The sequence below is a fragment of the Vipera berus genome (genome assembly GCF_964194415.1).
Source record: "Vipera berus genome assembly, chromosome: 1".
In the NCBI taxonomy this organism is placed as follows: Eukaryota; Metazoa; Chordata; class Lepidosauria; order Squamata; family Viperidae; genus Vipera; species Vipera berus.
Genome location: NC_138202.1, coordinates 12,263,675 through 12,280,902, shown reverse-complemented (window position 1 = coordinate 12,280,902; position 17,228 = coordinate 12,263,675). Strand labels below are relative to the sequence as shown.

At 45.8% G+C, this 17,228-nt stretch overlaps 1 protein-coding gene across 1 annotated transcript in view; it reads left to right on the top strand.

The window, feature by feature from the left end:
- Nucleotides 1–15,574, top strand: part of GRIN3B (glutamate ionotropic receptor NMDA type subunit 3B) — a gene marked incomplete at its 5' end in the record, with an annotated part of 55,799 nt that extends 40,225 nt beyond the window's left edge. The window contains 5 exons of the mRNA XM_081313744.1: nt 8,223–8,338; nt 9,785–9,936; nt 10,238–10,402; nt 11,974–12,041; nt 15,085–15,574. Of these exons, the coding sequence (XP_081169870.1) occupies nt 8,223–8,338; nt 9,785–9,936; nt 10,238–10,402; nt 11,974–12,041; nt 15,085–15,469 (886 nt within the window). The 3' untranslated portion in view covers nt 15,470–15,574. The remainder of the gene's footprint in view (nt 1–8,222; nt 8,339–9,784; nt 9,937–10,237; nt 10,403–11,973; nt 12,042–15,084) is intronic.
- Nucleotides 15,575–17,228: the final 1,654 nt, after the last annotated feature.

Sequence of the window (17,228 nt, the reverse complement as noted above, 5' to 3'; positions counted from 1 at the left end):
AGAATTCCTGAGCCAGCATGGCTCAGCTTGGAAACCACTCCCTTTCCCCTCAGCGTGGCTGGCTCAGGAATTCTGGGAATTGAAGTCCACGAGTCATAAAAGAGCCAAGACTTCCCTGGACCAGGAAGATAGATTGTTGTGCAGGTTACACATGAGACAGATTACGAGGATCTTACCAATTAATCATTATATTGTGTTAAAACCCCATTGTGTCTGCTGAGGTAATGTCCCTGAGATTTGTTCGTGGGCATCTGTAAGTCTTAAGGAAGCAATGCAGGTAGTCCTTGACGTAGAAACCATTTACTTAGGTGACCTTTTGAAGTTGCGAAAGCACTGAAAAAAGTGACTTGTGACTAGGTCTTGGCCCTTACAACTGTCACAGCATCCCACACGGTCCCACTTAGCAAATTCAGCCACTTGCCAACCAGCAGGTATTTAGGACTGTTGCACTGCCCTGGGATCATGTGATCACCATTTGCGACCTTCCCAGCAGGCTTCCGATAAGCAAAGTCAATACGGAAGGAATTGCGAAGAGATGCTCCCTTGATGACCCAGGATCCTCGCGTAACAATGGCAATGAGAACGCTAAGTGATACAGTCAGATCATGTCTTACGGCCACATCTCTTAGCAACCAAAATGTTGGTTCCAACCGCCTTCATTGTGAGGTGATCTCACGATGAATCGTTAAAGGAGCTTCCAAGCAAAGGCATCACGCAGAGATGCAATCATATTAGCTTTATTCAATGATAGATCAAAGAGAAAGAAATACTTGGCATGAAAGCATTCATGCCTGCATGTGAGAGAGAAATAAAATAAAACAAAACAAGCTAGCATTACATGACTAAAACAGAAAGACTAAGAGCTAGGAGAGGAGAACTGGAACTAAAAGAGAAATGGAGACTAGAACTAGAACAAAGAGCAGCCCCTCGTGCAGAGGTATTTATGGGGGGTCTTGGTCCCTCCCTGACCATAAAACTCTCTCACCAATGGGGCTGTTGGGTCCGAGACCCTTGGCTCATCAGTGGAAGCAAAGAAGCCTCTTTGCTCCCATCTGATGACCTTTTTGGGGAACTGCCAATGGCTGGCACAAAACATCTAACAATTCCCCTTCTTGCCAGCCAATGACAGGGACCAGTGAATGTATGTAAGGGGCGAGCAGGTGTCATAGACATGCATGAAAACATTCAGAAGGCCAAACACAAACGCTTACACAGAAGTTTGTGCCGGTCAATGGGAACAGGCTTGGTAAACAGATCAGCTATCTGGTCAGCTGTATTACAGTGCTCAACATGTATAAAACCCTTTTTGGTAAGCTGCCTGACATTTTTATAGCGTATGTCTATGTGGCGAGATCTAGATCCTACTGCATAAGCCTCCGAGATTGCAATTGCGGCAGTGTTGTCCTCTAGAATTTGGATGGGCAGAGGGGGAGATGCCCAGATGCTTGTTATCAGCTCATTGAACCAAGTCAAATCATTGGCCGTGTCTGACAGGCTGGCATATTCAGCCTCGGCCGTGGAGCAAGAAATAAATTTTTGCTGCCTGACATGCCAATGTATTGGGCAGCCATTTAGCAATATGAGGAAACCAGAAGTGCTCCGTCTAGTTTTGGTGTCGCCAGCCCAGTCTGCGTCTGAGTAAGCGGAGAGCTGGGCCGTCTTCCCCTTCTCTGGTTCTAGCATAAGGAGAGCATCAGCTGTGCCCTTTAGGTATCTAAGCACCCTTTTAACAGCAGTCCAGTGGAATTCCTTTGGGTGTTCCACGTGCCTGGACAATAGATTCACAGCTAAAGCTATGTCAGGTCTGCTCCAATTGCTGATGTATAGCAAGGAGCCAATCACAGATCTGTAAAGCGTGTTATCTGTGAACTCAGGACCGTCCTTATGGGTGTGGTTGTAAAAGTCGCTTTGCATTGGGCTATGCGTAGGATTAGATTCTGTCATTTTGCATTTGGTCAGTAATTCCTCTATCTTTTCTTTTTGAGATAGAGCGAACCCCCCCTTAGTGGCCAAAATATGCACACCCAAGTACTTGTCAACCCGCCCCAAAGACTTCAGAGTAAATTTTTCTTCCAGGGCCTTGGCAAATTCATCACACCCTTTCTTGTTAGGCCCTACATATAATAGGTCGTCCACATAAACTAACACCCGTTCTGTGGTTCCCTTGGAATTGCGTGTGAAAACACATTGATCTGCATGAGATGCTGAGAAACCAACTCGTTCTAAACTCTTTCTAAGACAGTCATACCATAATTTCCCTGACTGCTTGAGGCCATATAACCCTTTGTGAAGCAACCATGTATTTCCCCCTTCTTGCTGGTAGCCAGGAGGAGCCCTCACGTAGATCTGCCGGTTCAAGTTGGCGTGGAGGTAAGCCGTCTGGATGTCGAATTGGAAGACTTCTTCTCCCAGAGCGGCTGCAGTCATGAGGGCGGCCTTGACGCTCTCTGCCCGGACGGTTGGAGAGTAAGTCTCCGAGTAGTCCTCCATGTAACGCTGAGCGAAGCCCTGGGCTACCAAACGGGCCTTATATAGGTAGAGGCCATTGGCAAGTGGTTTGGCTTTGTAAACCCACCTTGTGCCAATGACTTTCCTCTCCTTTGGAGGTTGCTGGGGGGTGAAGACCTTGAGTTGTTTTAAGCTCTGCATCTCCTTCTCCATCGCGAGCTGCCATTTCTCCTGCTCCTTGATGGGCAGCTCCTGGATGTCAGAGAAGGATTTTGGGGTGACCACAACGCTGTTGACAGACGCGATGTGGCCAATGTCAATTCTCTTTGGCGGGACCCCTTTGTTGGACTGCTTTGACCTCCTTACCTTCTGCCACTCACCGCTCTTTTCTTCCGCGGGTCTCTGAGGTGTCGCTGGGGGTGAAGACGGCGTGTCTTCCTCCATGGGACTGGACGCATCTTCGTCTTGTTCCTCACTTTCGTCGGTGGCAGGGTATGTGGTCGTCTCAGGTGATGTCGTAGTCGGTGTGCCTTTGCTGGGTCGGTTGGCATATGGGCTCAGATCATTTGAGTGGATCTGGGTCCAATTGGAATCCTCTTCGAAAGAGGCAGATTGGGAAGTCATAGGCCTGCCCCCTTTTCCCAGGAAACAATAGGCCTTGGAGCCAGGAGCATAGCCCAAGAACCTTAGTCTCTGGGAAACAGATCTCCCCTTCTTCCGCAGCTGCTTGGGGATGTGCACCCATGCATAGGAACCAAACACACGCAAATGTGCCAGATTTGGTTTCCTACCGTGAACCAGGAAATATGGGGTCTGGTTCACAACACTGCTCCAGGTGCGGTTTAAGGTGTAATTGGCATAATGGACCGCCTCTCCCCAGTATGATTCTGCGACACCTGCGTCTGCAATCAGACTACGCATCATGGTTTGCAGGATTCCATTTCTTTTCTCAGCTACACCATTTTGCGAAGGGGTGAATGGTGCAGTTAGAAAATGGCGGATGCCCTTACGCCTTACCCAGTCCTGGAACTTCTGAGACATGAACTCAGCCCTGCGATCGCTCTGCAATTGTGCGATCTTGGTCTTGTGCTGGGTCTCTACGAAGTTGTACAGTGACTTTATGGCGTCAAAGGCTTCAGATTTTTCTGTGAGAGTATACACGTGGCCGTATCGTGAAAAATCATCAACGGCAGTGAGAAAATACTTTTTCTTTCCTAGGGATGGTGTGAAAGGCCCAACTAGGTCAACATGTACTAGTTGGTATGGGTATTGAGTCTTACGTAATGACACCTTTGAGGTCGGGGCAGCCTTCCTCTTTGTTTTCTTGCAAATGGCACAGTCCAGAAATACGTCACAGTCCTTGAGCTGGACTCCCTCAGCAAATTCTCCCATCTTTTTAACTACAGGGAAGCTTGCATGTCCTAGCCTTCTGTGCATGAGGTGGACACACTTATTGCGAATTGGCTTCCCCATTGACACCCTCTTGGCTCTAGTTGCTTTGAGTGGTGCTGTAGGTACCTGCTGAGATTCAGGCTCCTTGCCCACACTGCCCTTGGAAAGCCTTGGGGCAGGCTGTGGTGGCTTGGGAGAAAAATATGGTAAGCCGTTTATGATTGTAATATTTCCAATGATCTTCTGGTTCCGGGTGACATGACCTCCCCCCTTGCGAAATAAAACTTCCACTTTGTCATCGTCACACAATTTGGTAATGCTTAATAGGTTGTTGGCTATGGAAGGAGCATGCAAAACACCTTCCACTTTTCCAAGACCAGGTACAGAAACAAACTCCTCACCAACAACTGAAGCAGTATCTCCATTTGCCACTTTGACAGATGAGTTAATTTTCTTTAACCTTTTAAAACCTTGACTCATATTAGTAATGTGAGAAGAAGCTCCAGAGTCCAGTAGCCATAAGTCAGTGGAGCTATCAGACTTTGTTGTGGGGGTGAGGGAACAAGTATGCAGAAAATTTCCCTTGCCCCTGCCACGCCCCCTTCCTTGCCCCTTGCCTCTTACTTGATTGGGACCACGTTTAGGGGCTTGATGTTGATGGGGGCAGTCTTTCTTGAGGTGCTCCTCAGAGCCACAGATGAAACATTTAAGCAGAGCATTAATTTGCTCTGAGTTGTGGCGCCCCTTTCTGGCTTGCTGAGTGGTGACTCTGGCGTATTCTCCGGCATCTCGTCTCCTTCTATCCTCTTCGATCAGTCTTCCTGTGAGGTAGGACAGATTTATGTTTTCCCTCTTGACCGCTTCGAGTGAAACAATGAAATTGCTCCAACTCCTGTCTAGGGAAGCAAAAATGATCGCAACCATGTTCACATCAGTTACAGGAAAGTCTCTGGATATCAATTCTGACCTGAGTGCCTTTAATTTTGCAAGATGTTCAGGCATGCTGGCACCAAACCTCAGTCTGGTTGTATAAAGCTCAGTTGTAAGTCTGGTGATGGAACCAATGGTATCGCTGTTGAATAAATTGTATAATAGCCGCCACACTTCATCAGCTCTGAGCCCCACTGGAATGCTGGAGAACAGGTTATTATCCAGAGAACTGAGCAGGGTCGAGTAAGCCTGCAAATGTCGCCACTCTTCTTGACGTCCCCATGGGGGAGGGGGTGGTTTCTGAACCATTTGTAGAGTCCCATTCTTTAAGAGATATAGCTGTATATCTTTACTCCAACTGTTATAATTTTCCCCTCCCAGTTGTAGCTTTTTAAAATCGTTTGGAAGATTTGCTGCTGGAATATAGTCCTTTTCAGACCCACTTTCAAAAATTTCTGAAATGTCCATTGACATAAAAGGGAAAGGGAAAGGGGTTCCCACAGTGAAAGGGATCCCTCTAGTGGTCGAGGAGGGAATCCTTTCTTGACTATTTAGTAACTCCAGATGGGCGTGCCCAGAAACCATGTGATCCGGGGGAGGGCGTTGTTCAGCATTTCTCCCTTCTTCCCATGAGGCATTGGGGGGGCGGAGCCCAGATTTGCCGGCTTGTAGTTGCTGCAATGAATCCTCCCGAGAATTGCAGCCACATGGATTTTCATCATTGCCTGGTTTGCCCTGAGGAGCCCATTGCTGGTCCTGAAGACCTGAAGAAAAGGTGGGAGGCCGCGGGGGTTGATTGTTGGGAGGCTGCAGGCTGGATTTCCCCCGGCAGTTGGGCCCTGGGGAGAGGATGGGAGGCCTTGGGGGGGGTGGGCACCCCCGACGTCTGCTTGGCCCCCAGGGCCGTAGTCAGGACTTGGATGGCCGTTTTAATTGCATTTGTATTTGTATTAGTATCGGCTGGGCAGATCTCATCGCCATCATAGGACTTTAGGCTTTGTGGTGGGGAGAACTCAGGAATTAGCATGCTGCTTTGGCCGGATGCCAGGAATTGCATGTCATTTCTGCTGTATGCCAGGGACTGCTGGCTATTTTGGCTGGATGCCAGGGACTGCTGGCTTTCCAGGCTTAAAAAAGTCTTGTCTTTGTTAGACCGTGTGGGGTTACAGGGGGCCGCCATCTTGTTTCCTGTTCCAGACCATGTGGGCGGAGCCATCTTGTTTCCGCTTGCCCCAGGAAGCTGTAGCTCACAGCTGGGCGGGGGGGTTCACGCCAAAAGCCCTGGGGTCCCGGGGTCACTAAGGGTGGCGGGCGCCATATTTGGAGGCCTCGTGGCCGCTAGGGACTCACCGCGTGTTCGGAGGCTTCCTGCGCGGTTTCCTGGGCTGCCTCCCCCCTCCCCTGCATTGCAAAGATCTCTTTAAGCAGCTCTTCACGTTCCTGTGCAGTCAGCTTACTCACGCGGCGTTTGGTTTCAGCCAGGTCCGTCTCTGCAGCATCTGAGCAGTCTTGGGCAGTCTGCAAACCTTCTATGCTCTCCTCTGTGGCGTTCAGTTGTAAAGAGGCATGCGAAGGGGTCCTAGACGCTCTGCTGGATCCTCTGACGGGATGAAGGCCATTTGTGCTTTCATCTGCAGCTGAGGTTGCTTCAGGGACTGAAGTCTTGGATGTAGGCAGGGACGCCGTCTTTGATCGATGACTTCTGGTCACGATAGGATAAGTCCTGCCATCTGTTATAAGTGGATTTGAGCCGGGTCTCCCAGACATCTTGTTGGATAGGTCCTGGCTGGCTTGGAAGCATTCCTTTAAACCATCCTCTGGCTACCAACTTGTGAGGTGATCTCACGATGAATCGTTAAAGGAGCTTCCAAGCAAAGGCATCACACAGAAATGCAATCATATTAGCTTTATTCAATGATAGATCAAAGAGAAAGAAATACTTGGCATGAAAGCATTCATGCCTGCATGTGAGAGAGAAATAAAATAAAACAAAACAAGCTAGCATTACATGACTAAAACAGAAAGACTAAGAGCTAGGAGAGGAGAACTGGAACTAGAAGAGAAATGGAGACTAGAACTAGAACAAAGAGCAGCCCCTCGTGCAGAGGTATTTATGGGGGGTCTTGGTCCCTCCCTGACCATAAAACTCTCTCACCAATGGGGCTGTCGGGTCCGAGACCCTTGGCTCATCAGTGGAAGCAAAGAAGCCTCTTTGCTCCCATCTGATGAGCTTTTTGGGGAACTGCCAATGGCTGGCACAAAACATCTAACATTCATAAGTCGAGGACTACTTCTCATATAAGAGAGACAGAGACAGAGAGAGAGAGAAAGTAAGGACAGGCCTCTTGTTTCCCTACCAAAAAAGCAGAACTCTTGAAATTTGCATCGTTTCAAAATGAACTTTTATGGCAGATCTAGACAACATACTAAAAAGCAGAGACATCACCCTGCCAACAAAATTGCATACAGTCGAGGCTATGGTCTTCCCAGTTGCAATGTATGGCTATGAAAGTTGGACCATAAGAAAGGCTGAGCGCCAAAGAATTGAGGCCTTTGAACTATGGTGCTGAAGAAGACTCCTGCGAGTCCCTTGGACTGCAAGGCGATCAAACCGGTCAGTCCTAGAGGAGATCAACCCTGACTGCTCTTTAGAAGGCCAGATCCTGAAGTTGAAACTCAAATCCTTTGGCCACCTAATGAGAAGGAAGGACTCACTGGAGAAGAGCCTAATGCTGGGAAAGATTGAGGGCAAGAGAAGAAGGGGACGACAGAGAATGAGGTGGCTGGATGGAGTCACTGAAGCAGGAGGCATGAGCTTAAATGGACTCCAGAAGATGGTAGAGGACAGGAAGGCCTGGAGGAACGTTGTCCATAGGGTCGCGATGGGTCAGACACGACTTCGCAACTAACAACAACAACAGACAGCAGGAAAGCTAGGCAGGATCTGAGGGTTTCCCGCCCAAATCGATTGGTAAAACCCACATAATAATAACCCCACCCCAACTGTCCATCTGGCAGTTCAAACAGGCCAATCCGTAGGTGATAAATGAGCCGTGTGAAACGGACCGATAAGGCGCTTCTCTCATCGCAGTCTCCTCCCTCCGCACCGAGATAAGGCAGATGGCCCCAAGGCTTTCCTTTCTCGCCTCAGAGAGGATACATCAAAGCAGATAGAAGAAGCATGTACTACAAACACCAGAAACACTTTTCCCCCTCCTCCCCCCCACTCCAGGGAGAATGGTAGAACCCAATAGCTTAAACACAAAGAATATCTGAAGTGGGGGAATTAATAAATGAGCATTCTGATTAAGAGAGTGAGACGCTGTGAAAGTTGTAAATGTGGGCACTTTTTCGTCACTGTCATAAGTGTCCAAGGCAGTCGCTGAATGAGGACTACCTGTAGACTTAATTAATGCTGCCCAACATAATGGTAGCTGGTTTCTCCTCACCAGGACCAACCCCCCAAAGCTGAATGCCTTCATCATGGATAAATCTTTGCTGGAATACGAGGTCTCCATCGATTCAGACTGCAAACTCTTAACCGTTGGAAAGCCGTTCGCTATTGAAGGTATGGCAGAAACACCTGGATTGAGGCAGAGCAAGGAAGGGATTTGGTAGCCAAATGAGGCCTTAGTCCAGATTGGCTCATTCTGTTAGAAACAGGCATCCTCAACCTTTAAGCATGAAAAATTAAAGCTAAGGAAATGGATAAATATTTCTCCTTTTATGGAGAATGTGACTTTAACTAAGGGCCATGGTGGAGCAGGGCTTAGAGAAGGCAGTATTGCAGGCTAATTCTGCCCACTGCCAGAAGTTCGATCCTGACCAGCTCAAGGTTGACTCAGCCTTCCATCCTTCCGAGGTCGGTAAAATGAGGACCCAGATTGTTGGGGGGGGCGGAATAGGCTGACTCTGTAAACCGCTTAGAAAGGGCTGTAAAGGACCATGAAGCGGTATATTGGTAAATCTAAGTCTAGGTGCTAGTGGTAGTGCTATTACTTAATTTTTATAATGCTTTCCCAGGAGGCTCCAAAAGTTAATTATGCATTGGTTCATGAACTACTTCACTTGGTATCTAGAAACCTGAGTGTAGAAATAGGAGCATTCACAATGTGTGTGTGTATGTGTGTGAAAGAAAGTTAAGATTGTAGATTATGCGGCCATGGCCACCATCTTGGTACAAGATGGTACAAGAGCCTTGGTGGAGCAGTGGGCTAATGCCTCCTTAAGTAACACCAGCTGCCTGCAATTAGTGCAGGTTCGAGTCCCACCAGGCTCAAGGTTGACTCAGCCTTCCATCCTTCCGAGGTAGGTAAAATGAGGACCCAGATTGTTGGGGCCAATAAGCTGACTTTGTAATAATGCCGCTTGGGGGAGTGGGGTGAAAGCCCTAATAAGCAGGCATATACATAGAATGAAGGCTATTGCTAAGCACATTGATTTGTGCTTTAAATTGTAAGCCGCCCTGAGTCTTCGGAGAAGGGTGGGATATAAATGGGATTTTTTTTAAAAAAACTTGACTTTTTTGACTTCCTGTGTCAAAATAATGCCGGCTTCACCACAGTTGATAGCATGTGATAGCAAAAGGAAGCCAATGGGTCTTCTGGTGTCTGTGGTTAAAGGGAAGGTTTTCTCTGCACATGTTCTCTACCGAAGCCCCAAAGGTGCCGTTCAAAAGGAAACTGGACTTTCCGGTCACTGATTTCCTACAACAAGGCAGTAGCTGCAATACTAAGTGCCTTCATCCTGGGAAAGCCACTCCATGCCTACATGAGCTCCCCAAAAACCCCACCAAGAGGGAACTCAGACCAATGGTCAGCAGCTTCAACTCGGTCCCTTCCAACGTTGCAAAATATCTGACCACTTTATTGCAAGAAAGATCCAATTGCCTTTTGAACAGCACCTTTGGGACAACCGCAACCCGGATGACTGAGAATCTCCGTAGACTGTCTTGATGGCGAGTAAAAGATTTCTCCTCTTTTACACCCCTCCTAATTCTCTCGGACTGTGCCAGGCTACGGCATCGGCCTTCCCCAGAACTCGCCTCTGACCTCCAACGTCTCCGAGTTCATCAGCCGCTACAAGTCGGCCGGCTTCATGGACCTCCTGCACGACAAATGGTACAAGATGGTGCCCTGCGGGAAAAGGGTCTTTGCTGTTACTGAGGTATGGAGGCTCTGCGGGAAAGAGCTTCCCCTCCTTGCCTGCTCCACCCCTTTGATTTCCCGAGGCCCCTAGGGTGCGCTGATAATGCACTGGCAAAAGGCCGTTGCACCAAGCAACTCTGGAGGAGGCCTCTTTCCAAAATGCAGGAATACCTAGACAAGTATTCTGAGAGGTTTGCCATGCTTCCTCCATCCTTCTCCACACACATCTAGCGAACATGAGGAGTTTTGTGTTTCCAAATCTGAACGTTCCTGTCGGGGTTAATCCTGCCCGTGTTCCTTCTTTCCCTCACCGCTTCCAGACTCTACAGATGGGGATCTACCACTTCTCCGGCCTTTTTGTCCTCCTTTGCATCGGACTCTGTGGCTCCCTGCTCACCTCCCTCGGAGAACACGTCTTTTACCGACTCATCTTGCCTCGCATTCGGCGCAAGAAGAAATTCAATTATTGGCTCCACACCAGCCAGGTGAGGGATAATCTCAGAGACACACGTATAATCTCAGGGTGGAGGGTGTGTGTGTCTCGTTTCATTTTGAAAGAAAGCAGTGACTACAGGAAGTCCTTGACTTACAGCCATTTGCTCAGTTCGAAGTTATAGTGGTACTGAAAAAAATGTGATCCTCACACTTTTGATTGATTGATTGATTGATTGATTGATTGATTGATTGATAGCCCACCTTTATTACTTTTACAAATAACTCAAGGTGGCAGATGTATCAGACAAACCTTCCTCCTCCTGGTGAGGTGAGTCGGGCTGAGAGATGGTGGTTGCAGCATCCCTGCGGTCAAGTGATCAAAATTTGGGCACTTGGCAACTGGCATGTGCCAACGGTTGCACTGGTCATGCACTGGGCTCATGTGCTCACTATTTGCGACCTTCCCAGCCAGTTTCTGACAAGCCAAAGTCAATAGTGGGAACCAGATTTGCTTAACAATTACATGATTCACCTAACAACTGCAGTGATTTGGTTAAGAGTTGTGGTGGTGCAGTGGTGAGAATGCAGCACTCCAGGCTAATTCTGCTGACTGCCAGCTGCCAACAGTTTGGCAGTTCGATCTTGACCGGCTCAAGGTTGACTCAGCCTTCCATCCTTCTGAGGTCAGTAAAATGAGGACCCAGATTGTTTGGAGGGGGGCAATAAGCTAACTCTGTAAACTGCTCAGAGAGAGCTGTAAAGCACTGTGAAGCGGTATATAAGTCTAAGTGCTATTGCTACCATATTAATAGGCGTGGCAAAAAAGATTGTAAAATCGGGTACAACTCATTTAATAACTGCCTTGCTTGGCGGTGGAAATTTTTGCCGCACTTTTGGTCATAAGCCGAGCACTTACCTGTTCTAGAGCTCATGAGCTGCTTCTAAGGCTTCCCATAGTCTTCTGTTTGTTTTTACGATCTGAGAAAAGGAGACAGCTTGAGAAAAATGATTTAAATGATTTTAAAAGCATGTGCAGAACCAAGACTATTTATTTATTTATTACGTTGATGCCACAATCCAAAGACCAGATGGGGAGGGAAGGGGCACGATGGAGGGAGGTAGGATTCTGTGGTTAATCAATCAAACGCTTCCACTGTGATGGGAGGAGATATTTTTAAAATGTTGCTAAAGTGCGAGATAAGAGGCAGCACAAGTTAAAAGTTGCATCATAAAATGGGTGAAACATTTGAGAGAAATAATTACAGTGGAGCAAAGCCGTGAATAATAATAATAATAATGGGATGGGATGGGATGGGGTTGGGTTTTATAAATCAGTTTTAACTTTTTAATGTGTACTAATTTATTCATGGGCACTGTTGTTTAATCGCTTTTAATTTTTGTATCTTGTTTTTTAATATGTATTGCCCTGTTCACCACCCTGAGTCCTTTAATTTAATACAAATTAAATTAATAAATAATAAATAATATTAAATAACGTTTGAGCAACTGGGATTCTTCTCCCAATTATTTTTAGAAAAGTTATTTTTCCCAATGATTTTTCTTCATTTTTACAAATCTCCGAAGCCTTTATTTCTTTGTGATTTTTATATACATAACCCAGAAAATACACCGGGCTCTAAACATGGGACTGGAGGAACCGAGGCTCAAGAAGCTGAATTTGGAGAAAAGGTAATTTCTTTTCGCATCAACTGTTCTGAACTGGTTTGCCAACCTGGGCCACGTTACAGGTAGGCTTCGTGTGATGCTTGTAAAGCGGCTGGCCCAACTTTATAACTTACTTACTTACTTTATTTATTTATTTATTTATTATGGAATAAGAGAGTTGGAAGGGATCTTGGAGGTCTTCTAGTCCAACACCCTGCTCGGGCAGGAAACCCTATTTGAGGAGCTGCCACAAAGAAGGGGGAGTCAAGCTATTTTCTAAAGCACCTGAAGGCCAGTTAGAAACTGACCAAAGAGAGAAGCAACCTGCAATTAAGGAGAAAGTTCCTAACAGTGAGGACAAATAACCAGTGGAACAGCTTGCCACCAGAAATCGTGGGTGCCCCATCACTGGAGGTTTTTAAGAAGAGACTAGACAGTCACTTGTCTGAAATGGTTAGGTTTCTCCTACTTGAGCTGTGGACTGAACTAGAAGACCTCCAAAGTCCCTTCCAGCATCTATTCTATTCTATTCTATTCTATTCTATTCTATTTCCTTATTCCATTCTATTCTATTCTATTCTATTCTATTCTATTCTATTCTATTCTATTTCCTTATTCCATTCTATTCTATTCTGTTCTATTCTATTCTATTCTATTCTATTCTATTCTATTCTATTTCCTTATTCTATTCTATTCTATTCTATTCTATTCTATTCTATTCTATTCTATTCTATTCTATTCTATTCTATTCTATTTCCTTATTCCATTCCATTCCATTCCATTCTATTCTATTCTATTCCATTTCATTCCATTTTTTCATTATTCTATTCTATTCTATTCTATTCTATTCTATTCTATTCTATTCTATTCTATTCTATTCTATTCTTTCCTTATTCCATTCTATTCCATTCTATTCTATTCTATTCTATTCTATTCTATTCTATTCTATTCTATTCTATTCTATTCTATTCTATTTCCTTATTCCATTCCATTCCATTCCATTCCATTCTATTCTATTCTATTCCATTTCATTCCATTTTTTCATTATTCTATTCTATTCTATTCTATTCTATTCTATTCTATTCTATTCTATTCTTTCATTCCAATTTCTATTCTATTCTATTCTATTCTATTCTATTCTATTCTATTCTATTCTGTTCTGTTCTATTCTATTCCATTCCATTCCATTCCATTCCATTCCATTCCATTCCATTCTATTCCATTTCATTCCATTTTTTCATTATTCTATTCTATTCTATTCTATTCTATTCTATTCTATTCTTTCATTCCAATTTCTATTCTACTCTATTCTATTCTATTCTTTCGTTCCAATTTCTATTCTATTCTATTCTATTCTATTCTATTCTATTCTGTTCTATTCTATTCTGTTCTGTTCTGTTCTGTTCTATTCTTTCGTTCCAATTTCTATTCTATTCTATTCTATTCTATTCTATTCTATTCTATTCTATTCTATTCTATTCTATTCTATTCTATTCTATTCTATTCTATTCTATTCTATTCTATTCTATTCTTTCGTTCATTTCAGATAAGTGGTTATTAAGTGAATCTATGGTCATTAACTGACCCCATTATTTGCGATGCATCCTTTTTGCTGAAAACTGAAAGTAAACACTGTTGTTTGACAAAAATGTCCAAAATAGCAGTGGCGTGACTGCAGTCGTGTAGGCCTGCAGGCCTTCTATTCTATTCTTTCGTTCCAATTTCTATTCTATTCTATTCTATTCTATTCTATTCTGTTCTATTCTATTCTGTTCTGTTCTGTTCTATTCTTTCGTTCCAATTTCTATTCTATTCTATTCTATTCTATTCTATTCTATTCTATTCTATTCTATTCTATTCTATTCTATTCTATTATATTCTATTCTATTCTGTTCTATTCTTTCGTTCATTTCAGATAAGTGGTTATTAAGTGAATCTATGGTCATTAACTGACCCCATTATTTGCGATGCATCCTTTTTGCTGAAAACTGAAAGTAAACACTGTTGTTTGACAAAAATGTCCAAAATAGCAGTGGCGTGACTGCAGTCGTGTAGGCCTGTTGCCAAGAGCTGTAAATTGAGGACTATCTATAAGGTTGTCTGAATACAGGTAGTCCTCAAGTTACAATTCATCACTTAGTGACTGTTCAGAGTTACAACCAAGCTTCCTGGGGTAACAACAGCGCTAGCAATTGGACTTTTATACCGCTTTACAGTGCTTTACAGCCCCTCTCTAAGCGGTTCACAGAGTCAGCCTATTGGCCCCCAACAATCCGGGGTCCTCATTTTACCAATCTCGGAAGGATGGAAGGTTGAATTAACCATGAGCTGGTCAGGATCGAACTGCTGGCAGTTGGTAGAGTTAGCCTGCAATACTGCCTTCTAAGCACTGCACCACCACGGCTTTCTACAACCTGGATTAGAAGGTCTGAAGTTGCCCCCCCACCCTGCAGGCACATAACTGCACTTTGGGCACATGTAGCCGAGCCACATTTATGGCGTCTTGCAGTCACATGACTGCATTTTATGACATTTTTGCTGAAAACAAGCATTTGCTTCTGGTTTTCAGCAGGACCAGCTCTTAGCGGACCACAGATTTGCTTAACAACCACAGCTTTCACACAATGACCACTGCAAAAATGATCGTAAAATCTGATCAGTCGTGTGGGTGACCCAGTTTATGACTATCACAATCTCGCTGAGGCTCCATTGCCATTGTAACTCAAGAACAACCTGTAATATGTGGGAGAGGGATTCTGGGAGTTGAAGTCCATCCATCTTAAAATCACCAAGGACCCACTGAATTATATGGTTTCATCCTAAATGGTCTGTGTTTCTACTGTTATTTTTCCTGACTTTGTGCACCTTTTACTGAGCTTATGATGGAAATTCGTGGTACTTTTTCTTACGATACGTGTGTGTGTGTGTGTGTGTGTGTCTGTAAAAAAGGTGCAAGCGCTTTTAAAGGGTTCGCTAAATTGTTGAGACTCCTATTTTTTTTAAAAAAAAGTGTCGGGGAGGGGGGGGACACCCAGATTTACCTTTTCTCCTCTCTCCTCCTTCAAAGATGCAACCTTCAAAAGCCTGCAGATGAACCCCAGCCGCCCCCCAGCCAGGAGGGCTGGAACAACCTCCGTCGCGCAGCAATAAAGAAGGAAGACAAACGGGTGCACTTCAACATTGACAACGTCCCGGAGGAAAGCTCCGAAGACGAGAGAGCAGGGCCCGTTTGGCACTGCATGAACGGCCAGGACCCCCAGCAAGACAGCAAGGAAGCCAAGGAGAAGGAACTGAAGGAGCTGGAGAGCAAAATTGAAGACATGCGGGAGCAGCTGAGGGCTGCCCTGGTACGGAAGAGTGAGCTCATGGTGGCCCTTGGACCACCCGCTAAAGCCCCTCAGCTGCCCCCTGCCCTGAAGGCATTGATCAGGGAGAGCAAAGAGGACAGGTGATGGAATGGAGGGGGGGTGTCGAGCTGCACTCTGGACTCATTTTCCTGGTGAAGAATGCCAGTGCAAAGAGCAAAACAATGAAGAATAGATACTGGTTGGGAGATGGGTTTTTTTTTTCCTAGCTTTCCCTGCCTTCCCCAGATCAGTTGTCATCCAAGGGGCCGTCGTGGGTTGCTGGTCACCCTTATTTGCATGTGGAAAGTCCCACTTAATCCATGTCCATTGAAAAAGCCACCAGGATGAGAAAAAGATGGCGGCGCAGTGGTTGACAAGCAGGCAGGACTAGATGTGTTCGGAATCCGAATGATTAATTCACAAATATTCTAAGTTACCTTCACGGGTCCATATTCAGTAGGCTGATGGTGGCTTTCTGTTCTGTGAGGTCCTGTTGCTGAATATTGGCACAGGCCTCTTAGAGCAGGGCTTTTCAACCACAGGTGGTAAAGGTACCACCTGTGGTACATTGGCACCTAGCAGGTGGTACGCGACCATCCTAGAAAAGTAGCGGGGGAGGGGAATGTGGTAGCACCGCACAAGCCTGAGCGAGAGACGGCTGGAGCTGCAGGGTTGTCAGAGCTCAGTGGAAGCGCCAGGATCAGCGCCAGGCTCCAGCTGGAGCTCGGCGCTGATCCTGGCGCTTCTGCTGAGCCCAGAAGAAGCGCCGATCAGCTAGAATGTTGCAGCATCTCCAGGGTCTTGTGATTTACATTCAGATGCTTGGCAACTGATTCATATTTATGATGGTCACAGTGTCCCAGGGTCATGTGAAGTGACCAAAACCTGCTGCAATCACCCAGCGGAGGGGGGGGAATAAAAACCAAACACCCCCCCACCACACCCCCGCTGCCAATCCTCAACAGAAATGCTCACAACAATGAAAACCTCAGACAGGAGGAAGAGCGCCGCCAGGCGGGCAGGCAGGTGTCTTGCTCGGCTGTGGCTTGGGGGCACTTTTTTCAGTGCCACTGTAACTTTGAACAGTCACTAAGCGAACTGTTGTAAGTCGAGGACTAGCTGTACCTCATCACTTTTTTTGTGTTGTTTTTTTTTTGGTCATCAGGTTTATGACACCTTGCTAGGCGACTGGTGGTACTGGGATGTAGCCATATCCTAAAAGTGGTACAATGGGTGAAAAGGTTGAGAAGCCCTGTCTTAGAGACTTAGAAGGAGCACACTTCTTGAGCTTCTACTAGTCTTTTGAACCTTAGTAGACGGACACAATTTCTAGGGAGCTTCTAAGAACAGGAACTGCTGAATTAAGAGAAGGCTGGGAGAAGGCTAAACATGGAGGGTGGGGAGCTCACATTCTGGAGAGCAGATTGTCTCGGGTTTAAATAATTGTAATAATTGTAATAAGAGTTGCAACTACTCTGCCAGGGACCCAGGAGCTTGTTACCGACCCCAGCCAGCTAGTCTCCAGGCTGCATAGCCCAAATTGTGGGACTTGAGTTCCGTTAGCCACGTATCAGGTGCAGCCATAGCTAAGTGGAGTTGAGTGGGGGGCAGGCATTCACTTCCTGGTATCCTCAACAAAGTTTGCTGTATTGATCTTGGAGAAGCTTTTGGAAGACAGGGTAGACAATGTTGGAGCAAAGGATGCAACATTCCAGCTGATAGGGTCCTTTTCTGATGTTAGCTGGAGGTGTCATCATTTAGTGCAGGGGTCTTCAAACTTGGCCCTTTTATGACTTGTGGACTTCAACTCCCAGAGTTCCTCAGCCAGGCACGCTGACTGAGGAACTCTGGGAGTTGAAGTCCA